The 25,192-nt window shown below is 40.0% G+C and overlaps 1 protein-coding gene across 5 annotated transcripts in view; it reads left to right on the top strand.

The window, feature by feature from the left end:
- GRM1 (glutamate metabotropic receptor 1) overlaps positions 1-25,192 on the top strand; it is a 182,555-nt gene that overhangs the window by 128,818 nt on the left and 28,545 nt on the right. For all 5 annotated transcript variants that reach the window (XM_005489183.4, XM_074537582.1, XM_014268598.3 and 2 more), the window contains exons 5-7: positions 8,568-8,814; positions 19,186-19,354; positions 21,231-21,357. In XM_005489183.4, the coding sequence (XP_005489240.1) occupies positions 8,568-8,814; positions 19,186-19,354; positions 21,231-21,357 (543 nt within the window). The remainder of the gene's footprint in view (positions 1-8,567; positions 8,815-19,185; positions 19,355-21,230; positions 21,358-25,192) is intronic.

The raw sequence follows: 25,192 nt of genomic DNA, 5'->3' as shown, positions 1-25,192 counted from the left end.
AAACCACCTCCCACTCCAGTGATGCAGTTCTGAAAAAGCCATGCTGGCAATTTCTGCAAAGGCCTCCAGTCTTCCTCCACCCTCTCCTGAAGGCAGACAGGGGCTGCAGCATTGCACATCAGCTATAAGTGCTTGTGAATATGTAATATCTCACCCAGATATGCCCTGTCTGCTCAGCCCTGCATTGTCCTGTGGCATCAGGCATGCCCAATCCTCACATTCCCTTGAGGTTGCAGGCAGCCCTAGGAAGGTGATGGACTTCTCATCCCCTGCTTTGCTTCTCTGGGTCACAGAAAGGAGATTGTCTACTCTCCTCAACAAAGGCACACTAGAACACATTTTCATCATCTCCCTCAATATAAGCATGAGCTATGTGCATTGTCACTTGCTGCTCCTCTTGGAGTTAAATAGTTGTGTGAGAGTCTGAATGCCCATGGGAAGAGGCAGGAGAGCAGAGCAGGGAGCAAACTTCAGACTCTTGTATCTGTTTAGCAAAGTCTGCAGACTGGGAAGTGAAGGAGGAGTTAGATCAGTTTCCTTCTGTTTTGCTCCCAAGTCATGTGGTCAATTCAGACTTGGCATGGGGCTGGCAGCACTGCTGGGTCCTCTTTCTCCTGCCCTGTGCTTAGAGACTCTGACACTTGCTCTACATCTGATTAATGAGTGAGTCAGCGACTCATACAGTCATTTCTCCTCACAATGTTTCAGCTTCACTGTGGCACTGTTGTATTTGTGTATGCCAGGCTTGTTCCAGAGTCTTTGACACTAAGCTCTTAAAGCCCTAATGTGCTTACATAACATGATATGGAGAACCAAGAAAGTAAATTTAATTAAATCTTTCCCCACTCCTTCTGACACACAGGGAGAGACAAAAGGAACTTCTTTCAGAACACTGGGGAATAACGTGGTGTACTCACAAAAGCAGCAAGGAAATTGAAGACACTGGTGGTGTATAATATATATAAAATGGATACTAACCTTCAAAGGTTTAGGTGTTAGATATCTGAAATGAGGGAGAACCTGTACATTGATGGCTGAATTCATATTCTGGTTTCTTTTAGCCATGGAGTTGACATCTGTAAAAGATATGCTGGTAAAAATAAATCTAAAAATGCCAAATCCTTTTAAATTCAATATCAACTTTATTTCAAGAGAAGTCATTTCATCGGTGATTTGAATAACTTTGCTATCGATAAAAAGAAAAACCCTCCATGAAAATACTGCTGCAATTACCATCTTGTTAATGCCTTAGAGAATTCTACTGCAATTTTTTTGAGGAGCTTTTGCTGAACACCCAGCTTTCAAATGGGTGTTTCTATTCACTTCTCTCTAGTTTTATATAGAAGAATAGAAATACAGTAATCCCAATTAAAAAACTACATTCACCAGATGTAACAAAGCAGTAGTATCTGAGAGTCTCATAGATTTTACATTGCTCAGAAAGAAAATAGCAGGGTGTCTCAACTGGTAACTGTAATTGTATCCTAGCTTTTCAGGGAAAAATACATCAATTGTAATTGCATGAATTTAATCTCTTTGCTTGGGGAAATAAAAACCATTTGAAGAATGGAAGCAAAACCTTTCTGATTTAATGACATCCTGAAAACAAAGTCTGAAACCCTGTGAACTTCATTTATTGCTTCATGAGAACTGTAAAATGTCAAATATTTATCAGTATGTTTCAAAATCTGGTGTAGAACCCGCATTTTGTTAGATATTCTTTCCTTTTAGCTTCTCCTGTGAAAACTCTGCTTCCTCTCTTGCCAAAAGGGGGAAGAAGTTGCAGTTCTAGATAGAAAAATGCATTGCTTCCTTTAGAGTGGCAACATGATGCTCAGGGGGACATTAAGGAAAGATCTTTTCCTTAATGTATATAAAAATCCTCATCCTTCCTCAGCCTTACCTTACAAATACAGGAGCTCTGTCCAGACAAACAAGTAGTTCACATACAATGGGAACTGAGTCACCCGTTTCATCTTGTGCCTTTCTGATAGCTCTATCCTCTGTGCATGGGATCCCCGTAAGGGATCTCTCCCCTCTTTCACTGTATTTAGCTGACTCTTGGACTTGCCTCCCTGCTGCTAGAAAACAGATACCAAAGAGAGAAGTAAAGTGGTAACCATTGCACATATCTTGTTCTGTTTGAAAACAGAATAGTAACTGGTTTTCTGGGAACAAAAACCATAAAAGAAACAATAGCTTCCCATGATGGCATCATTTGTGGTAGGTTGAATGAAACACATATTATGGTCTGTGAGAAATTTTTCAGCCTATCAATTCTCCCTCATGAAAATTGCAAAAGTTCTTTTCAATTTAGAACAAAGCAAAGCCTTGTTCTTTTCTGAACATATTTTGGCCTGGAAAATATGCTCCCCCCAGATAATTTTTCCACAAATTATTGGTGGTCACATTATATCTTGCACATAGAGAAAGCAAAGTCATTGAGACAGCCCACAACAAGTGGGACCTGTGCTCCTGATCCACAATTGCTTGTTCTAGTCACCAAATCCTGGCCTCTTCCTCGTAGGTAGTGAGCTACAGGTTGAAATGCCTTGGAAAGCAGGCAGTTACCTAGGAAATAAAACTTCAGGAATTCTTGTTACTCCATATTTGACTGTGGGCTGGAAGAAATGTTTTGATGTTTTCATATAGAATAAATGACTTGTTGCCTGTGACTTGGTTTTGGACATAGTGAGTACAATAGCAGGAACAAAAATTTATTTCTAATCTTAAGATGTGCATTTTTCATTCAGCCATACAATAGTAATGAACAGAATGTATTTTTTATCAAAAAGGCGATACAAAGAGAAAAAAAAACAAAAGATGCACAGGTTTTAAACACACCATCATTGTTCTTATCATTTCTAGAGAAATTATAACCTCTGTTACTCATTTTGCAGTGCCTTGAAGTGAAATTTGTTAAATAATTTTGTTGTTATCTTTGAAGTTAGATAATGTAAAAAGATGTTACAAATAGAATATAAGAGGGAGTAAGCTGGCAGTGTTTCTAAAACATCTGAATCAATAATGGCAAATGAGTTAAAACAAATGAAAAATATTTTATACAATCATTGTTTGGCATGCTTGTTAGATTAGCTATTATTGAATGTTCCCATGTGCAGAAAGATAAGCCAGGGAAGGAGACTGACCTGTCTGAACAAATACCTTTGGCTGGAACTCAGGATAATAAAGGAGAGTTTATGGCGTTTGAGTGAAGGGGAAACCAACTCGGCAAGACTACAAGGATTTCATTACATTATACAGGGAGAAAATTAGAAGGGCCAAAGCCCAACTGGAGCACAATCTGGAGCACATTTTCTTTCCTATGTGTACAAAGATAAAAACGTAATTAAATATTTAAGCATCTAACTAAAACTGTTCCAACTTTTCTAAGTACCCAAATACCCTAACATTTTACAAAAATCACCATTAACTAAGATTTTTCATCACCATTAACATTCCATTTGGTTTCTAGAATAATCTTTAATTCTTACCTTTAGAGTCCGATTTAAAATGACTGGTCAGGTCAAAATGCTGACCTTCTGCCCTGCTCCTTGCAGGATCCTATGACACAAATTTGTTGTGGTTGAAGTCTGTCAGGTCTTCTCTAGCATGAGACACTGCAAGATAAGTGACCTCCAGTGCTTTCCAAGGACATTCTAGGACACTAGCACCTCTCTACACAAACCTGCACAGAGGAAGATGAGCAAATTTTCTCAAAGCCACTGGGGGTTCTTTGGTTTCATTGGAGCTTTTTAATTTCAACTCTGTGGGGCCTGACCAGAGTTAAAGTAGATTTTTAAGGGCTTTGTTCAAATGGCTCCAACTGCAGACAGGCTTGAAGCCTTGGCCGCCTCTGTAGGAAGCCTCTTCCAGTGTTTGGCCACCCTGTGGTAAAGGCAGTGCTTGTTGGGACTGAAGGGGAGGATAAGGAACCTGCCTCTACAATTTGTCCAATGGATATGGATATTTGCTAGCAGCCTGAGTACTGCTCTACCAGTTCATACCCAGCGTTTTTGGGGGGGAGCCCTCTTTACTCCTTGTTATGCTTGCATAACCTATACTTGGGTTATGCAACCCAAGTATGGCAGATTTTTTCATTTCATTTCATTTCATTTCATTTCATTTCATTTCATTTCATTTCATTTCATTTCATTATTTCATTTCATTTCATTTCATTTCATTTCATTTCATTTCATTTCATTTCATTTCATTCCATTTTCCCAATGAAATTTTGCCCCAAGTGTCCTTCCAGATGTATTTATTTTTTGCATAAATTAGCACTCATATTCAAAGCAACTGTCAGCCATGTTGTAACTTACAACAAAGCAAAAATCTCATTTAGCCTTCCTATGAAGCATGGCAGTCCTGTAAAGGACAACTGCAAATTGAGAAAGCACTATATACAATATTTAATACCTTCATACCTCTGTCAGGATCACCAGAAATGAAGATAGTTTTTATGACAGCTGGTAACTTTTTTACTTCACCCTAAATATTCAGCAGATGACCATAGCAAATGATAAGACTGTCTGCCTATTCCAGATGAAGTATTGTCCTTTATAACAATTTTGCTGAACAGATTTTGGCTTTTTAAGCTAATCAAGAGTCATCTATGAACAGACTGTGTTCTTTATCAAATGTCTATGTTTGCTCAAAATTTGCCAACTGGCTAGATTCCCCAACCAAAATGTTTTTACATTTATTTCCATCACAAATTCCCTCCTGCCCTAACCTTTCTGAGGACTGTAAACAAGTAATATTTGGTGCTGAGTTTTATATTGAATATCAAGAGAAGAGACACCTCTTATCTTTACTTTTACATGATAGTTAACTCATGGCTTGCCATAATTCCAATAGCCCATTTTTTCTTTATTTCAGTTTTTCAAGTGGGATTTGCAAAATACACTCTCTGTTCTCGAGAGCACTGTTAGCTCCACACTGAATTCACAATAAAGGCACTAAATTAATTTCATGGCTGCTTCACAGTCACATCCTTCTAAGGACTTAACTGAAGCTGGGATTATTTAGCTGTGAGATGCATTACAGTAAATGGAAAAATTAACAGTGATTTTCATGAAAATTTGGACTCTTTTCTCTTCCTTCTCTACCTGTCCTTCAGTATCACTTTTAGCACTATTGGGAGATTTTTCAGCAGTGTGCAGCTAGGATGTGGTATTTTGGTTTTTTTGTTGGGATTTGTTTCCTGTTTTTTCTTCTTTTCCTTTCTGGTTAGTAGTGTATGTGTGTACGTGCCCTCATCCTCTAAGATTTACTGACAGACACAGAGACTAAAATCAAAACTGTGATAAAAAAAATGACCCAGAGTACTGAGAAGCTGTTAAACTTAAATTATTAAAGGAAGATTTGCATTACACCCAATAGAAAATTAAGTATGATATTTAGGACACCTGAATTCTTCAAGGTCATTCAAAAATTAATGGTCTAATTTGAGTGACTTCAATTAATCCAATATTCACAGGACTTATGACTTACAGCTTTTCTTTGCTTAGTGAAAGCTAAGGTCTTTAAAATTAAAAAAAAAAAGTAAGAAAGCTAACAAAATATTTTTCTATTAGTCTCTGTAGATCAATGATATTTTCTTCCAAGGGCTGAGAAACAAAGAAAAAAAAAGAAGTTTCACTGTTCAGGGTTCTGCTTTGCTTTTTGTTACATTTCAAGGAGTTACTGAGGAAAAATACAACTTTAGAGAGATGACCAATGACAAATATTGTAATACTTTTGCATTTATTAAAAACTTGCCCTATGAAAACTTAATTGAATACTGTTTTGTCTCTGGCTGAACACAATTACATGATTTTTTTTTTTGTTTTAAAAACCCATACATTTCCAACTGATTGTCCTAAGTGAATTTTACAAATTCAAATGCATAAATGTATCAATAATTTATAATGATGAAAATGAAATAGAGTGGATTTTGACTCTGGGAAGTTAAGTTTAGGGAAAACATGACTTCTCATTCTGGATTCACTGAAAAATATCTTATTTACACACCAGAATTTTTATATTACTGATCTGGAGACAATTCATTCAGACAACTTTCATGTTGCTTTCCACTACAATACAATTATTTTTATAGGTGACATTGAGGCAGTCACCTCTGTACTGCCAGACTATATGCTTGCAACCTTAATTTAGGTGTTCATTCCAAAATAGTCAAAAGGAAATTCTTCAATCAATAATTATTTATTCTCTTTGGAGGTGTGCATATCATAGTGAAATATGATAATCCAAAGCATGTTTTGCAGAGTCAATACATACTTAAGGGAGTGGCCTCTTTTTAAACATTGGCAAATCCTTTTACATTTCGTTTTCTACCTCCATCACCCACATGAAGGCTTGCCTCAGGAAACTCACGGATGCTATCATTGTCTCATGTCATCATTGATGTTTATGCTTCTTTTTTTAAACTAATTTTAAAAAATGAGGAAGATCTGAGATAGACTTTCATGTAGGAAAGGGTAGATAGTGGGTGCTGTGCACTATCTGATTTTTGAGATCTCTTCCACAAGCCCCTGCTGAGAAGCTTCAAAAGAGAATGTTGTGCCAAGCCCAGGTTCTTCCTGTGTCTCATTCACTTAGGGACTGAGAACAATTTCATTTTCTAGCTACAAGAAAGCAGAATCAGTGATAAATTCACTGTCTGCTAGTCGTATGGGACTAATCAGCTGATAGAACACCCTGACAGATAATTTATTGAGACTATACATTAGCATATACAGGCATACAAATGTCAGGCTCTGCTGTACATAAGTGAGGGTGCACAAGCACTGCTTGATGCTCTCTGCTTCCCTGGGATGATGTTCTGTCATCTTGCATACAAGGTTTTTTATTTTTTCTGTGTTTCTCAACATGAACCTTGGTGGTGTTTGTTTCATGTAATTTGAATGCGAGCTGTGAACCTTTTCTCACAAAGAAAGTGACAGATATGTTGCCCCTGGAAAGAATTTTTTTCTGCTTTCTTTCAAGCTGCTCCTTGCTTGGTGATGCTGGTGGTGAATGTATGGTAGTGAGGAGCACATGAACTCATTCAGTCAGATTATGCTATATTCACAAAGCTTTTTAAATTCACCATCATGCCTGTTTGCTATGTTAAGCTCATCTGTGAAATAGTTACTGAGGCAAAATTTTCTTGCCCAGCTGCAATGCAACCCAGGGAAAGCAAGATAGACATCCCTGCATTTGCGCTCTCTGCTGTCCTATGAATTCTCTGCTGAAATTTCTGAGTTTTAGGGCAAGCAAACTGAAAAGACCTACCAAATCAGAGCCTTTTCCAATGATAAATGTAAGGACAGTCTTCATTGTTTGATTTGAAAGCCATATAATAGCTGCATTAGGGTAAGGAACTATTTTTCAACTTGAAAGTTTTGGTGAACTTGCAGATTTTTACCTCCTTTCATCATATGAAAATGACAAACATCTTCTCCAACCTGGATTCAAGAAGTGTCAGTTAACAGCTAGTCTCTCACACATCCTACTTCCCTGGTGTACACAAGGTGTTCCTGAGACAAAATAACAGAGGCTGGATTGCCACTGCCTGTTAAACATCGAGTAACGTGGGAGGCCTGCAGATAAAAGCAACTTGCAGTCTGGAGCATATTGTCATTGCATGACTCAAGGGGAAAGAAGCAAAACTGGAAGGTTTCTTACTTCCAGCTGCCTTGGGCCCCTCAGCACAGGTCTGCAGTGCCTTGGGGCCAGAGCTGGCAGTGCTCTGCAGCAGCTCAGCTGGCAGGAGGCAAGCAGGGAGCAGCCCAGGAGCCAGCAGGGTCTGATGTGAAGTGCAGCCCAAAAGCAGCACCCTCTGACAGTGCTGGCCCTGCTGCAGATCAGAGGGAAAACCTATGTGGGGAGAAAACCTCTGCTGCCATGTTGTTTCTGATCAGAGGAAGGAGGCTTCAGTGTCTGCTCCTGCTGCAGTCACACAAAAACTGTGTTTCATACTTTGGCTGACTTTCTGTTGCAACACCATACTGGCATATCTAGTACCACTTTTAACTAAAAGGACTGTTTCTTGTAACTGGAGAAGTGATGTTGATTTACATTGTTTAGTTATCAACACTGAAAGAGACATTGCTATCTTGACCCTCAAAAACATGAGATTAAAAAATAAAAATTTCAAATGTAACAAAAAGTCAATTTTTCAAAGAAATCACTTTACAAATTATTTCAGTGGAAATCTATCTTCTTGATTAACCTTTCCTAAAATAAATAATATTGTGGAATGACAAGAAAAAATTCAAAAAAATGACAAAAGATAATCAAAAGATGACAACTTGATGAAATAGTTGATTTCTCATGAAGCATTTAACTTTTAATGAATTCAAGACCTCTGGGGTGGTGGTGGGCATGTGTTTTATTTATTTATGTATTTTATTTATTTATTTTTGTTTGTTTATTTAAAAATCCCTGACTGGCACCTTGTTTTTGCCTCTAAAGCTTTATAAGAGAAAGCAGGAAATCCCTTTTATATATAGGGGTTTTTTTCACATTTTCATGTAATTTCATCTTTCTTTATAACAACCCTTTTTTTCTTATCATTGTAGGCAATGAGAGCTTAGAAGAAAATTATGTGCAGGACAGTAAAATGGGATTTGTCATCAATGCAATATATGCTATGGCTTATGGGCTGCAGAACATGCATCATTCCCTTTGCCCCGGACATGTTGGACTGTGCGATGCTATGAAGCCAATTGATGGCAGCAAGCTCCTGGAGTTCCTCCTCAAATCCTCATTCATTGGAGTTTCTGGAGAAGAAGTTTGGTTTGATGAAAAGGGAGATGCCCCTGGAAGGTAAAGAGGGTTCATCTCAACTATTAAACCAGTGGTGGGAAGTGGGAATGTTACTGTGTTTGGTGATGTAGATTTCTTTGGCTTTTTTTCCTGAAGCATAAAGCATGGACCATTCTTTCCAACAGCCAGGAATAACACTGGTAACACATGGTATCTTATATTGGGACAAGAACTACAGTAGAGCTTATAAATTTCTGGTGCTACAGGAGATGAAAAACCTTGTAACTCACAGAATTCTGGTGTGCAAGGTACTATCGGGTCTCAGTACCAGGGTTTTAGCATATCTAAAGCCAATACAAATGATTGGAATTTAATGAAGAATTTATCTGACATGGTTTTGAATAGAGGGCTGTAGAGCTCATCTATTCCAACTGGAGCTCTGCTGAAACCTTGCCAGAGACTAGTGTTGATTGGTAAGATCCTTTATGATCTCCTTAATTTGTTCACTCCAAATAGAATCAGATCAGTCCCTGAATTTAAAGATAGGTCTGTGTAGAGCAGGACAAATAATAGGGGGCTTTTGGCAGAAGTTTCTGTGTTTCACTCATTTGGGGTCTGGTGCCAGCTGTGGCAGCTGCTGTTGTTTAGCCCCCCCAGCAGACACAGGATGTACCCCAGCAGTGGGTAAGGCAGCACCTTTGGGGACTAGGACGTCACCTTTGCTTCTCTTATGGTAATGAACTGACTGAGATCTTTCATTTAGTTTTGTGCATTCCATTTTAACACAGGGATTTTTTTTTCTTTGTTTTCTTTTTTACAAATACACTTAATTCAGCTGCTGAAGTACAAAGTCCATTATTGTCCTGGGTTGACTATATGATGCTTTTATCTCCAATCGTCTCATTCTGTTTATGTTGAATAATAATAAGTTTTGTACCTTTAAGAGTGTTACAGAGAGTGAAGGGGGAGAGAGAAGAAGCGCGCAGTTTGTTTTTCAGACACTGCACTCACTCCTCCACATTCCTGCTCCTGACTGTGTTGTCTGCGGACAGACAGCGGGACAGAGAGCTCTTCTTTTGCTTTTTAGTTAGTGTTAGCTAGCTGAGGCAAAGAAGTTCCCTGGACTGGTTTTTTTTTCCCTTTTCTTTGGACCTCTTGGAACTGCTCTGGACTGAACACCCAGGAGAGCACCGGCAGCTGCAGCTGTGGCCCACCGGGCCGGCCCTGGCCTGCGACAATTCCAGCACTGAGAGACTGATCAGAGACTGAGTGAGCTGCTGCTTGAACCCGGGGTTTTCTCAGTTTGTCATCTCTTTTAGAGTGGCAAGGGGTCTCATTGTTTTGATACTGCTTTGGTCTTATTGTTTAATAAACAGGGGTTTTTTTTCCACCTTTCTCCAAGGAGGTATTTTTCTTTTCCTCCCGGACCAGTTGAGGGGGGAGGGGCCGATTGGATCTGCTTTTCCCACCAGAGCTCCTTTGGGGGGATTCTTCCCCAAACTTGCTCTAAACCTGGACAAATACATGAATTGGCGCCCAACGCGCGGCTGGAAAATGTGGAAAAAAGCCCTATTAATTGTGTGTCTGTTGTTGTTAAAGCAGTTAGTAGACATGATGCTTGGACCCCTGATGTCTCTGGTTGTGAAAGCCTCTGTATGGCTCTGGGCTCTAGACCTTTTTGAGGTTTCAATACCTTTCTGGTCATTAGGATTATTGTCCTTAACAAGTAATTTTTACGGTAGAGGGGTACGGATTGGAATAGCTGTTGTGCTGGCCCTGGTGATAATGATTTATAAAGCGTTCAAAAAGATACTGACCTCTGTTTACAGCATGTATGGTTTATGGTTTCTTCATCCTACCCTGAATCCCAATTCCAGTGGTATGTTTTGGGAATTTATTAGTAACTATACTCAGTCTGTTAGAGGTGGAGCTAAGAATGAGACTTTCCAGCCTTCCCTTTCCCTCTTCTCCTTTGGATCGGTTATGTCACTTTTTGAGAATGTTCAGTTTCCCCTGAATGTTAAAGAGACCATCTTTCTGGTATTTAATTTGGTAAGTCTTCTCTATATGGTCTGCAGCTTCTCTAGATTGAGGGCTGAGATTTCTAGACGGGCTGATGAGACCCCTGACTCAGGAGTAAACCCTGGTGTGGAAAATCCTAAGTGGTGTGGGAAATGGGAGGATATGGGTCAAATCCTGAAGGAATTCTCTGACCCTATAGTGTGGGATTTTCCCCATGAACAAATTCAGAACCCAGCTGAGGTGGGGAAATATCTGAAAGAGAAGTACCAGGATGAGCCTAAGGAGAGGAAGGTCATTGCAGTGAGCTGGGCCCTGGCATATGCTTATCGCACACTGCTAGATACTCTAGGGCAGCAGACAGAGGCAGGGGGGCAGGGAGATAAATCAGCAACTGTCCCGGTGGCTCAGGCTGCAGCTAACACTCCAGGCTCGAAGCCAGCAGCCAAACCCATGGCTGTTGCTACCAGCACTAGAAGTGGGAAATGCACAGCCAAGACCAATCGACCAGTGGATGATGATGATGATGATGATGAAGGAGAAGGAACCTCAGTGCCTCCTGACGTAAAGTCAGGAGTCAAAGCAGCAGATGCAAGATCAGATGCCAATACTGAGTCCTTCTCCCTGAAGGACCTTCGTGGCCTACGGAAGGATTACACTCGAAGGTCTGATGAATCCATAATTAGTTGGCTGGTCCGTCTCTGGGATGCTGCAGGCGAGGCTACCGTTTTGGATGGCACTGAAGCCAGGCATTTGGGATCCCTGTCACAGGATACTGTCATAGACCAAGGAATGATGAGGGGGGCTAACTCTCAGAGCCTCTGGGAATGAGTCCTAAGAAGTGTAGCAGAAAGATACCTGTGTGCAGACGATCTCTATATGCAGCAGACTCAGTGGAAGACAATAGAGCAAGGGATCCAACGCCTGAGAGAAATGGCCGTGGTTGAGATTATCTTCTCAGATGATGTAACAACTAGGAACCCAGACTTAGTACCATGCACGTCTGTGATGTGGCGAAAACTCGTACGACTCGGGCCACAAGAATATGCCTCTGCCTTAGCCATCATGAAGAGGGATGAGAGGGGTGAGACTGTGCTTGACATGGCAAGGAAGCTCCGAGCATATGCAGATGCTGTACATGGCCCAACACATGCCAGAATCGCAGCGGTGGAAACACGTCTTCAAAAATTAGAGGACAAGATAGAGGAGGGTCACAAGAAACTGAGGGAGGAGATTAAAGAGAGCTTTCTCCAAATCTCGGCGGTACAGATCAGAGGTTCTGGTACCCAACGCAGACGTTCCCCAGACGGCGAGAGAAGGTACATCCCACGAGCTGAGCTGTGGTTCTATTTGCGTGATTGTGGAGAAGACATGAGGAGATGGCATAGACAACCTACCTCTGCTCTGGCACAACGGGTGAGACAACTGAAGATTCAGAGAGGAAGTTCCAAAAGGGAAGCAGCTCCAGTGGCCAGTAACCGAACTGTCACATATGATGATAATGACAATATTTTTGATCCCCTTGAAGGAACCTCCAAGACATATGCCCAGGGAAAGAAGGATAACCAGGCTTAGAGGGGCCCTGCCTCTAGCCAGGTAGAGGCTGGGGAAAACCGTGTTTTTTGGACTGTGTGGATTCGTTGGCCTGGCACATATGAACCACAAGAATACAAAGCTTTGGTTGACACTGGTGCACAATGCACATTAATCCCATCAAGACATGTGGGGACAGAGTCTGTTTCTATTGCTGGTGTGACAGGGGGATCACAGGATTTTACTTTGGTAGAAGCTGAGGTGAGCCTGACTGGAAATGAGTGGAAGAAACACTCTATTGTGACTGGCCCAGAGGCCCCATGTATTTTGGGCATAGACTACCTTCGAAGTGGGTATTTCAAAGACCCAAAGGGACTCAGATGGGCATTTGGAATAGCTGCTGTAGAGACAGAGGGTGTCAAGCAGTTGAACAGCTTGCCTGGACTGTCAGACAGCCCATCTGCAGTAGGTCTCCTGAAGGTGGAAGAGCAACGAGTGCCAATTGCCACCTCAACAGTGCACCGCCGACAGTACCGAACGAATCGAGATGCTGTGATCCCCATCCATAAGATGATCCGAGAGCTGGAGAGCCAAGGGGTGGTCAGCAAGACCCACTCACCCTTCAACAGCCCCATCTGGCCTGTGCGAAAATCTGAAGGAGAATGGAGATTGACTGTGGACTATCGTGCATTGAATGAAGTGACCCCACCCCTGAGCGCTGCTGTGCCGGACATGCTGGAACTCCAGTACGAGCTGGAGTCCAAGGCAGCAAGGTGGTACGCCACTATAGACATTGCCAATGCATTTTTCTCCATTCCTCTGGCAGCAGAATGCAGGCCTCAGTTTGCTTTCACCTGGAGAGGCGTGCAGTACACCTGGAACCGATTGCCCCAGGGGTGGAAGCACAGCCCCACCATCTGCCATGGACTGATCCAGGCTGCACTGGAAAAGGGTGAGGCTCCAGAACATCTGCAATATATTGATGACATCATTGTGTGGGGGAAGACAGCAGCAGAGGTGTTCGAGAAAGGGGAGAAAATTATCCAGATTCTCCTAAAAGCTGGCTTCGCCATCAAGAAGAACAAAGTCAAGGGACCTGCTCAAGAGATCCAGTTTCTGGGAGTGAAGCGGCAAAAGGACTTTTTCCGGGCGGTGCCGAAGTGACAGGGAAGCACACGAGGTTTCAGTGTGTTTCCAGGGGAAGCCTATGGAACAAGAAGGACTCCTTTCCTCTTCATGAACTGCAGTTTGAGTATACTAAAATGTGGGGCCAAGGCTGGGCAGTTGATGATTTGGGAGAATGTATCGGATTGGGAAAGTCAGGTAGTGGGGAGGGGGGAAAGTGGTTTTTTGTAAGGTTTTCAATTTTTTTTTCTTTTCCTTATAGTCTTTCCCTATTTTCCTGTAGTTTAGGTAATAAAGTGTTCTTTATGTTTAAGTTGGAGCCTGTTTTGCTTATTCCTGGTCACATCTCACAGCAGAAACCAGGGTGAGGCATTTTCATGGGGGGCACTGGCTCTGTGCCAGGCTCAAACCATGACAATTATTAATTGAAACCTACCCAGGGATTGCTTCACTGAAGTTTGTTTTCCTACTGAGTTGTTGAAGTGCTATAAAAGGCTCTCTCACTCCATCTTTGGGCTTATTGCATAAGTGCATCTGAGTGCCAGCACCACACAAAGGAAGGGCTCTGGAGCAAACAAGAGTTTTCCTTCCTTTCCAAGCCTCCAATGAGTATTCATAACACACAGTGGTCTTAAAGCAACTCTTATCTCTAGTACTAGGTTTTATTAGCAAAACTGGCCAATATTTTGCCATTTTCTAGATTGTTATGATTTCTTTCTATTGTCATATTTAAACAGGATATAAGAAAATAAAGGTAGTATAGAAAGTAATCTTACCCCTAAAGAGTTGCAGCTGGGCCTAATTATTAAAGATTAGGAGCAGGCCTGATTTAACAGGCCACAGCTGTAACCAATGAGAAGAAGAGTGCTATAAAAGAGTGGATTGGGGGGTTCAGGGGTAACTGGAGTCAGTTGGTTACTGTGGGAAGAAGGAAGAGTCAGTACCTAGTGGTGCTGCCTATAAGAAACATCAAGGAGGTATGAAACTCTTGCATGAAGGAGACAACAATATGGAACCTTTGCAATATAATGACAACATATATGCATTTAAACAGTTTGTTACATTTAATTAGTAACAAAAAACTAGTCAGTTTGGTCTTGTTGAGCATTAACTTTCGAATGTTTTAGTCGAAGATACATATCAGTTGAGGTTAGACTTTGAAAGTAAAGCAAGCAATTCCCTTAAATTTGACCACATACTTATCAACATAAATGCATAAATCAAGTCTTTGCACATATAATTTAGATAATACAGAGAAATTACTGCTTAGTGTAGCTTTATGCTTTTTGCACATATTTGTGTCCATAAAAGCATTACTCCAGCTTTGCAGATGCTGCATTTTCTGTCTGTTAGCTATTTGGTTTGATGTTTAGATATAATTTTCCAATTTTAGCCTAATTCTTATTTATTATTTTGTCACCCAAGAGCATTTCCACAACTCTCATCAGTACCAAGCATAAAATTAGATTGAACAGTTGCTGAATTTAAAACATAAGAGTGTTTATATCAGGATATTCCTCTGAGTGTGCCAGAATGAGAGAATTTATTCCATCCATCATTTTTGTCTATAGCAAGGTTAATTTTTCTTGATTCCCTGGCCTACTTAGAATTTGATAGGTTATTTTAGGTAGGGATTTTTTTTGTTATTGATCCTCATTTATATTTTCACAGCTGTAGCTAGCACGTTTGGGCAAGGAAATTCAATTAACCTTTTTGCTATTCATTCTGCAATCCTTGAATCAATCGGTGGCATTTATGATGTGGGCAATATCGTATCAGAGAATTGCTGTGTGTATATGAACTGTGACCTGCACAGTCTGTCAGATCCTTGTATGGCAGCAGCAGTTTAACAGAATCATCTGTAGCTTCAGACAGGCTGTAGTGCTTCCACAGCTCTGTGTGGGAAGTCTCTTGGTGCATCAGTGAACAGACCATAGCACTGTGTCAATACCCAGGAGTTTTTGTACCTTAGCAAAATGGACCACATACAAAACCTAAATATAGCAAAGTCAGCCTGATATGAAATTTCTTAGTTTTTGGCTTCTCTATGCAAGTGCAAGAATGTCACTCAAATGTGTAAAATGTTTTTAGACATCTTGTCCTCAAATCATGTGAACAAATCAACTTCGCAAGGTGAAATAATATTCTTCTTAGAAGGCAGCAAACTTTCTCATAATTTTCAAAATCTGTGAGGTTCTTTGAGCAATTGACTCCCACAAAATCTTAATTGTCATCATGATGAGCAGAGCATATAGAGTTGCCTATAGTTATGTTTATCTGGTACTCCCATAATCTTCTGTTTTGAAACCCATACCGCTTCATGAAACCTTAACCTTTTGTTTAGACACAACTTTTTTTTCTATCTCAGGCTCAATTCATTGTTTCAAGGTTTTTATCAAAATGGGATTGAAAAACACAAAGTATGTAGCCAAAGGTGTATTTCTTCTGCGAAGAATCTTTTCTTTGAGTATCTCTTATGCAGAAATACAAAGGAAGCTTTTATTGGAAGGGCACGTATACAGTAATTTAGCTGGCTGCACTGTCTCTGGGAAAAAATGACATGGATATAACTCTGGAAACTCAGCTGTCTGTGCTCTCTATACTGTCATTAAGAACATGCTGGTAAATTTACTGCACTTTTTACTTTCATTGAGTAGCTCCCATTTCCTTCCTCTGTAGCAATCACATCACTCAAATTTCCAGAAATGGCTGGAGAAGGTGTGAAGGATGCAATAGTCAACACAACATCCTTCTCTGGAATAAGACATATCTTTTAGCTCTGGTCCATTCTAGGTAATTGCCTCCTTCTATCTTGTGGTTGGTATGAAGAACCTTTCCTCTAGAGCAAATGATTTGCATAGACCTCTGACCATAAATGCTTTGTGACAACAGGCAGGAGAACTTTCAGCCCCAACAATGAACCTTTGATATGTGGAGAAATGCTGAGGTTCACAAAGACAGAAGTTTCACCTAACTAACATTTCATCTTAACTAGACTTGGACTTAGAACCATGTAAGTCTATTTATTTCAAAATTTCCAACAGTTGTTCAATCATGGCAACGCTATCTACCCCAGTGCTTTGAGTGAATAATCAAATTTTGCCTTATGTAAAGCCTTCAAACTTGCATGTAAACAAATTTTTTTTTCAGAGTTTGGATTAATGGGTGGTTATTTCATCCATTTACATCCCAGCATTGCTCAGTATCTCTTTTCCCTCCTGTCTTTCAGGATAGCAAACATCAGTATCAGTCAGGTATTATGGCTGTGGGAAAAGGTAACTTCAGCTATCTCAGATCAACTGGAACAAGAGTGTGCCTGTGACCAGCTGGTTTATATTCTGGCTTGCCTTACAAATAACTTGCTCATAAGACACCACCTACTGGGTCACATCATTTCCCAATAGACCACAGAGCTTGTTAAAAGAAGGATTAATTTTTTACCTGATGGATGTTTGAATGGCTTCTTTAAATGCTGCCATGTGTGTGTGAAATACAGCTGCCTCCAAGAAGTCTCACACTCTGAGAACTTCACAACTCTTGTCAAATCCTCTTCTTTTGGGATCATAATTTTTAGTATGGACATGGCCCAAAGTTGTTCAAGTTGTACATATGTGAGCAAGGGGATGGGAGGAGGTATTCCAGCACTGAACTTGTCTTTGTTTGAAGCACAGATTTTTCCTTATGAAAAAGAAGGAAAGGATAAAGAACTTAAGCACATCTCCATATACGAAGTGTATTTTCTAGACCACATCTTTCTACTTAAAATTCAAGCTGCATATCAAAGCTGCAAACATTGTACTATAACTTGTCATAACGTAAGGTTGTGTAAGAGCTTTTAATCTAGATACTTTATTCTTTGACAGGTAACCTATAGGAAAGGGAATAGTATTACAAGAACACAGGAGAACCTCTTAATTGATATTGCATTAATGTCACTCTGTGCCTTGTGATGTATTTTTGTAAAAATGAAAAAAGTATGTGGGCTCAAAAATTCCATTAAGGGAATGTGAGGTTTTAGCAATCTTTTATTCCCCTTCCTGAATTAATTTTCCAGCCCAGAGTAACTGATTTTGTGTCAGTCTAATATAAGGTCAAACTGAAATCCAAGTACATGTTCCTTGCTAGAGAGAGGAATGCACATTTCTACTGAGCTTTACTCCTGTCTGTTGAGCATCCATTATGAAATGCCTGACTTTCACTGCTTCTTGTTATCCTGATTCTTCACAAGCCTGGAAACAGCATTTCTTTTTTTAGGCACTTCCTTTAGTGTTAGAGATGGGATACGAGCAGCAATTGCTCCCTAATGAATTTGAAATTTACCCGTTTCCTAAGCAATGCCTTGATTAGTGGCCAATTCCCAACCAATGGCTCCGCCTCCTGCTTGGAGCTCCACTGAACTGAGTGGCCGGGGTGCTTTACACACGTGATTCAATGGAGCTCTGCAGTGGCACTGGCATTATCTGAGCCTGCATATTTGCAAAACTGAGGTCTAATTACAGCTGTAAATATGCATTTCTTTAAATCACCTTTAACAAAGACTTAGTTAAGAAAATTACTCTGCTCTACTCTAGAGAATAATTCTAGCACCTCTTCCCTCTGTGAAGTGCAGAGAGAGTTGAAATTTTGCATATTTGAACCTCAAAATGGAAAAGAAACAAATGGATGTCTCTCTTTGCTCACAACCAAACATCCCAATTTTATTTATGGTTTGTACTTTGTTTACCTTACCTTTCATTCTTAAAGCATGTACAGATTAGCAATGCCCATTATAAACAAAATATATTTTTCCTCTGGAGACTAAGCCAATCCATTACAGAAGAGCAAGGCAGTAAATCCCAGGCTTGGAAAATATAGGATGCTTTGTTATTTTCAGCATTAATGCTGGTTCCTTGTTCTCAGTGCTCTTTCTCTTGTCATTTATTAAACAAAATCCTCCCCCTTCCCATCTTAAGAAACCAGTATGTGGGTTTAGCCTCTTTTGTGGTTCTTCCTCTCTGTACACGCTCCAACATTCATTCTTCCATTCTTGCTTATTTTCTACCAAGAATCAAGTTACATTCTGTGGGTAAAAGAATGAATATAATAAATATCAAGAAGGGATGGACACACCTCAGGTCCAACACACTGAAGGCAATGGCACAGGCTGGATGTTTATTGTAGCAGTTTTTTATGCTTCCCTTACCTTAGCCTTGGGAAGTGCTCTCTTCCTTGCCTAGGGTGAGGAAGTAAATGTTGTGACTGAGGTGCTAACTTTTTCTGACAGGATCACTGGGCTGCATGAAATGAATGGTCGAACTTAGAGCTTACAGCTAACTCATGGCAAACCAGTTCGATTGGTCTGAGCATTTCTGCTTAAGAGCTCCCAGCAAGGGCTATGTTACAGCCAGCCTGCACGGAGACACCAACTGAAGGTTAAAGAAGTTTTGACAAATTATTTGAACTAGCAGCACCCAGACATTGCCTACACATGCATTTCAGCAGAGTTTACTGCCTTTGGTGTACAGTTCTTCCTGGACACACAACTTTTTACCCATAATTTTATGCAAGCAAGGCAGGCAATCAGCATTTGTGTGCAAATCAGAGCTGACACTTCCTGTGATTCTGCTGCAAATCCTAAAGGATTTTGGGTTTTTTTGAAACACAAGTCCCTGGGATTGGGGGATAACTTGAATATTTAGAGGCAGAAGAAGAAGAGCAAGGTAAATTTTTGTCTTTTATGTCGCAGGACAGTGACTCATTGTTTTTTCCTTGCAGATATGACATCATGAACCTGCAGTACATAGAGCCCAACCGCTATGACTACGTGCTGGTTGGGACCTGGCACGAGGGCGTGCTCAACATTGATGACTACAGGATTCAGATGAACAAGAGCGGAATGGTCCGGTCGGTGTGCAGCGAGCCTTGCCTGAAGGGCCAGATCAAGGTGTGCCTCAGACACCTACTTTCTGCTGTAGAAATAGGAATATCCAGTCAGTGGTTTTTCCCTAAACCCAAGCAAGCTCCTTTCCAGCCAATGGGTAGGACTTCCTTTCCTTCAGGAATGCCAAAATGATAGAATCCTAGACTAATATCTTTCTCTAACAACAGCATATACAGGCCCATGTTTTCTAAAATTACCATTTGTACGGATGCAGAATGTTCTAGTGTGACAGAATTTGAGTTTCACCTTATGTGAGAAAGATTTTCACTTAGTCATTGCCTACAACATTCAGTGGCTGTGATTCACCTGGGGGCTGATCTTGAAAATATTGTGACCCACAGGAGTCCAGTATTTTGTTCCAGCAGTTACACCTGCAAGGAAAAGTTGAAAAAAAATCCAACAAACCCAATGCCTATTTATATCTCATGTTCGCAACAGGATGAGTGGAAATGCAAATGAAATAACTCTTTGTTCACCAAAGAGTAGCGCTTGCATCAGGCTACAAATAATTTGCTGCCAGTCATGTCTGGATGATATAAAGGCATGTTTCACCACTCTCAGAATGGCATGGATGCATTAAGTTTAAAATGGCATGAAGCCATTCAGCAAAATCTCCTTAGAGTAGACTTCCCTTTCTATTTTAATTTAATAAGCACATTTGCAGCTTTTTATTTCTATATTGCTACTCTAAACAATAAGCAACTGATGATTTGGCAGAGGCACAGTGACACACTCCAACATCTTGGAGGAGAAACATTATTGGTATTTACCACCCTCCGAAACATCTTTTTTCTGTTTTTGAGGTTGTGCAGTTTGTGTATGTGTGTATATGTAAACACTATGCATAAAAATGCCAGCTTCAGCTCTCCTTGAAGCCTATTGGACTCTCTCTACAGACTGCATGAGGAAATGTTAAACAAAAAAAAAAAGCCCACAAAGCTAGTATTCAATAAAACAACATTTTGCATTTCACTGCTGTACTCATCTCTGCATATAGATGGATAGGAAGACCTGGAAGAAAAGGCTGGATTCCTCCTTCCTGGCAAACAAGGGCAGAGTCTTTGTCAGAGCCCTAGGAGCCAGAGATATCCTTAATCTTTCTTTCAGCCTCAGGGTAATGAAACTAGGAATCAAGACAAGGAAATAATCTTTTCAACATTGGATCATGACATTTAGCAGCCCTCACAGCAAAGAAAGAAATTTTTCAGGGACATTTGTCCCTAAAAGAGCTGCTCTGAAGCATGAGGTTGGTCACTGCTTGCTATTTTTTTTCTGCTAAAACCCAATAGATCCTTTTAGCAGGATGTTTTGCAATTTGTTCTTATTTTAATTTCTATTTTCACTTGTGTAACGAGCCCCAAAGAGACTTCCAAATCAATTGGAATGTATGTTTATGTGAATGTGCTTGTGTGTACATGCATATATATGTATTTATATACATTAATTACTCCTGATTCTAACCTTTGAATTTGTTTACTGCTTTTTACTATGCAATATATATTAAGCATGGGCTGAGCTGCTTGTCCTGACCTCTGCCATCTCACAGATTAAGCCTCAAGTTTGATTGAAAATATGACATTCACCATGCCTCTGTACCAAAAGGAAAATGGTTTTGTACTTTTAACTCAGAACAGCTCTCCTCAAAACAAAATAAAATTATCCCCAGAGGTTATCCTTGAATTCCTTAGCACAGATTTTAATACAGGGATTGATACAAAATCATGATTGATGTTTTCTAGCTGTTTGAAATGTGCCATACACAGGAATCCTGTCATGTTTTAAACACTTTATTATGTTATGTGTTTGCTGGGGGGTGATGGAGTGTGCCTCTTTGTTTTCTGATAGAGGATGAGAACCAAGGATGTATTTTGTATTGCAGGTGATCAGGAAAGGAGAAGTGAGCTGCTGCTGGATTTGCACTGCTTGCAAGGAGAATGAATTTGTTCAGGATGAATTCACCTGTAAAGCCTGTGAGCTTGGCTGGTGGCCAAATGCTGACCTGACAGGTAGGCATGTGTCCCTCCAAACACATTCTTTTCCTGCAGGACACGAGGAGAGTGCTGTGCGCTGGACAGTAAGGTGGCAGAGATATTAAAGGTACATATTTGGACGCATGTTCCTCTGCAGTTTAGGGTGACTGTCTTTCAGCTTAGTGCAGGAGCAGAGACAATAAAGACAGCAAAATTTCTGCCAAAAAGAAACGTTCTAGTCTGTCGGTTCCTTTCCTTCATTTAGCGCAAGTATTAATAAAGCTGTTAAGACTCTAATGAACTCAGCAGCATTTGCTGCAATTTAGCAGTGACTGTCGCAAGAGTTCAGTGCATTCTTGTCATATTGACTTGATACTCTTTTCTGACCATTTTAACATGCAATTAGAAGCACTTTATCTGGGATTTCAGGACCTTCAGTAACTGATTACTGGACTCTTGTTTGATATAAAGATCATTCCCACTGGACCCACCAGCAAGAGGAATTTTAAAATCCTGAAAAAAGCTGTCTGGAATGAGTTAAGTCTCCCTTGTGTATATGCCTAGATGAGTTGCATGCTTTGACACCCTTCTGTTTATTTTTTACCTATCAAGGTCAACCTCCACTTCTGCTCTGGGCTTTGCAGCAGCCACTACCCCCCAAAAAAAAGCTACAACACATTGAGAAGTATCACCCTGACCTTAACATTTGCTTTGTATCACTATGAAAGACTAGAGGCACCTCTGCCCCATGTCACCCCTGCAGATCTTGGATGTCAGCATTCAGCAGGGCATTATTTCTAGCCACAGAAACAATCTAAACACCTAGCCAAAGATCAAATGTGCAACTTAACACATCTTTGTCCTTTACCGAGACTGGCTGACAGATATTGCTGCAACTTTTAGCACATAGGAAAAATCCTCAGACTTCAGTTATTTTCTTCTATAAGATACTTCAAGCTAGTAATTGAAGCCAAATGAGCTCTCAGAGCATGTATTTTGAGAGGAAAGCTAGCTACTTCTCCTGGTAAAAATACAGTATTAATCACAAGAGACTGGTAAATGTGACTCATTTTCTGACTTGGCTTTCCATGGAAAGTAAGTTATGGTTGTGTCCCAGATGTGTGTGTGTAAATGTCTATATTTCATACCTCCCACTGCCCTGCCCCTGCTCTGGTATGCAGCTAAACAAACAGATTTGTCAGATAACAGCGATCTTCAGACCCTTCAGGTTTCATGTCAGTGGGTTGTAAGTAGAGGAGTTAATGAAAACTATATTCTGTGAGGGCTCAAATCACAGAAACACATCTGATATTAATAGACACAAAAAAATCCACAGAACCTTTCATAAAGGTCCTATTTGAAAAGTCCATATTCAATTCCTGCTCCTAGGACACCAGCATCTGCTAATTTTAAAGCAGATATCCATACACAATCAGGTTTTGCTGGTCTTGGAGGTTCACAGAATTGCTTGTATCTACTCTTCAGGGAAGAAAAAGGGTTCTATTGATTAAAAGAAGCCAGAACAAAAACCTGGTGAGAGATCAATATGCACTTGAAAGAATATGGTTCCGAGCTACCAGCTGCTCAGAATTGCTCAAAAGGGGTCACGTCAAAATGACAGGCACTGCTGAAAGGAGTTGTGGAAAGAATCAGTGCTGGAAAAAATCTCCAGGGCATGTTGCAATCTATTAACTTATAATGAAATCAGTAGATGACCTGCTGATTTGTGTTTCTTCTCAGCAAGGAGACTGGACTGCTGCTGTTCTGAAATCACAGCAACCTCAGCCAAATGACAGCACAGCCATCAACTTATTTCCTAGAGAACATTGAAATGGCAGTCTGCTCCTGCACAGCTTCTTCAGTCTGTCTAATTGAAGCAAAAACCTTCTTTTTTAACCCCTGAAATTGATTTACTTGAACTATACTACAAAGTACAAAGCTGTGAAAGGAAGCTGATGCCATCCTAATATTTAGAAGAAGGGGAATTATCTAGATTAACTCTGTCTCTTGAATTTTGTGGGAGTCACCATTGGTATGATTTAATATGGAATTCTCTTTGCTTGCCAAGACTCCCATCAAATGTGTTTTTATAGCTTGATTTTATGTGTTGTATTCATACCCTGACAGTCACCATAGCATCTAGACACAGGCGGTAACATCTCACAGTGCAAATTGTTTTTCCCTTTGCCTTAAATCTTAAATGCTAAACATGTATGTGGTTTTAGACTCATTTTCCATCCCAGATGGAGGCTCTAAAATCCTTAATCCTTTTAAGAAATGTGAAGCACATACTAACCTATTTCGTAAGACATACTTTTCAAGGTGCTCATTTTCTCTGTTTGAAATCAGTCTCTGTGGCTCAGCAATCATTTAATGACATTTTCATTTTATTTTTAAATGTACACAACTTTTTTTAGATTGCTTCCCTTAAATATGATTGCAGTGAAATGGACTCAGCGGACACAAAGGATTTCTCACTATAGATGATGAAAACCTGACCTGAGAAATAGTCACTAAAACCAGTACCTCAGACCTTGTGCCAAGAGAAATCTTTCATAGTACCAGAATATAAGATGGTTGAATGTCAAGCTAGTAAACTCAGTTTACATAAATCATCTTAAATAAGCAATAAAACAAGATAGGAAAAGAAGTTTTACAGTCTTATGAAAAGAATCATAAGGTTTTGGGGCCATCAGTTACCTGGGATGGGTTAATGACCTCAGAAAACATCATAGTTTCTCTTATTGTCCTTGCGCTATGGATATAGTAATAAAAAAATTTATTAGCCTTCTGATCTTGGAAATTATTCACAGTCAAAACGCAGGGAAAATAGTACATGAAAACTACTAGACAGCTTTTACCAGAAAATTTTAACTGTGAAGCTTCTGCTCTGATTTTTTTGAGGTTTGGTTTAATTGTTGAGGGGGCTGGTTTGTTTTGTAAATGCACGCACAATTTCCTGAGTATCCTCCCCCAGTGTCAGTGGGGGTCCAGAGAGCCCACTTCCTCCTAGCTGGGAAATGACCCACCTCCACAGGTGCTGACAACCAACTACTGTTAGCTGGTAATAAGCAGCCTAGGGAACTTTTTGCAGTTTGTACAATATGTGATTCTTGGGCTTGCTGGTGCACAGGAATTATACGGGTTTAATGAAACATTTCTAAGCAAATCTTACACGGGATAAGCTTAGAGTAAATGATAGGCTTAACTACCATGTTGGATCTGGGTCAAGCCCCCGAAAATATAATTTAAAATGGAGTAATGTGAGTGTGTCTTGGTGCTGTTAAGCTTAAAGTCCATATTAAAACTCCACCCTTCCAACAATGACTGACCAGATTCTTGTATGAGAAGAGCTTCACTTGTATTAATCAATGAGCAGATCCTTAGTCTTTTATTAAATCATAGAGGAGCCAGCTTCCAGTCAGGGCTGCTAAAGCCAATGGCCAAAAGTTCACACTTCTAATAAAGAGGTTTTCCTTCCTATTTCACCACAAAAGTATTGGTTAGAAGTAAGGATTTCCTGAGTCTTGAACAGACCATATTGAGCAAATTAATTTTCTTATAAAATTTTCTCTTTATTTTATATTTTCTTTATAAAATAAGACCTCTGGTAGCCATTGCTATAATTTCTAATGTTTTTCATGTTACGGGCATGTATAAGAACAACACCTGTAGTTAAGTCAGCTTGGAGACAAAGTGGACAGAATTAAAAACCTTCTTTCAGTTCACATGACATTGGCAGACATTAAAAGTTCAAGCAGAAATTTTCCATGTCAGGACTTTGCCTTGGGCTAATTTTTTTTTTTTTAATTAAAAAAAAAAAAGTTTCTCCTGTTTCTCAAAATGAGGTTACAGTAAAACTGTTCAACCC

This window comes from Zonotrichia albicollis, chromosome 3, assembly GCF_047830755.1.
Source record: "Zonotrichia albicollis isolate bZonAlb1 chromosome 3, bZonAlb1.hap1, whole genome shotgun sequence".
In the NCBI taxonomy this organism is placed as follows: Eukaryota; Metazoa; Chordata; class Aves; order Passeriformes; family Passerellidae; genus Zonotrichia; species Zonotrichia albicollis.
Note: the sequence above shows the minus strand (reverse complement) of the source record. Positions and strands in the feature narration are given on the sequence as shown.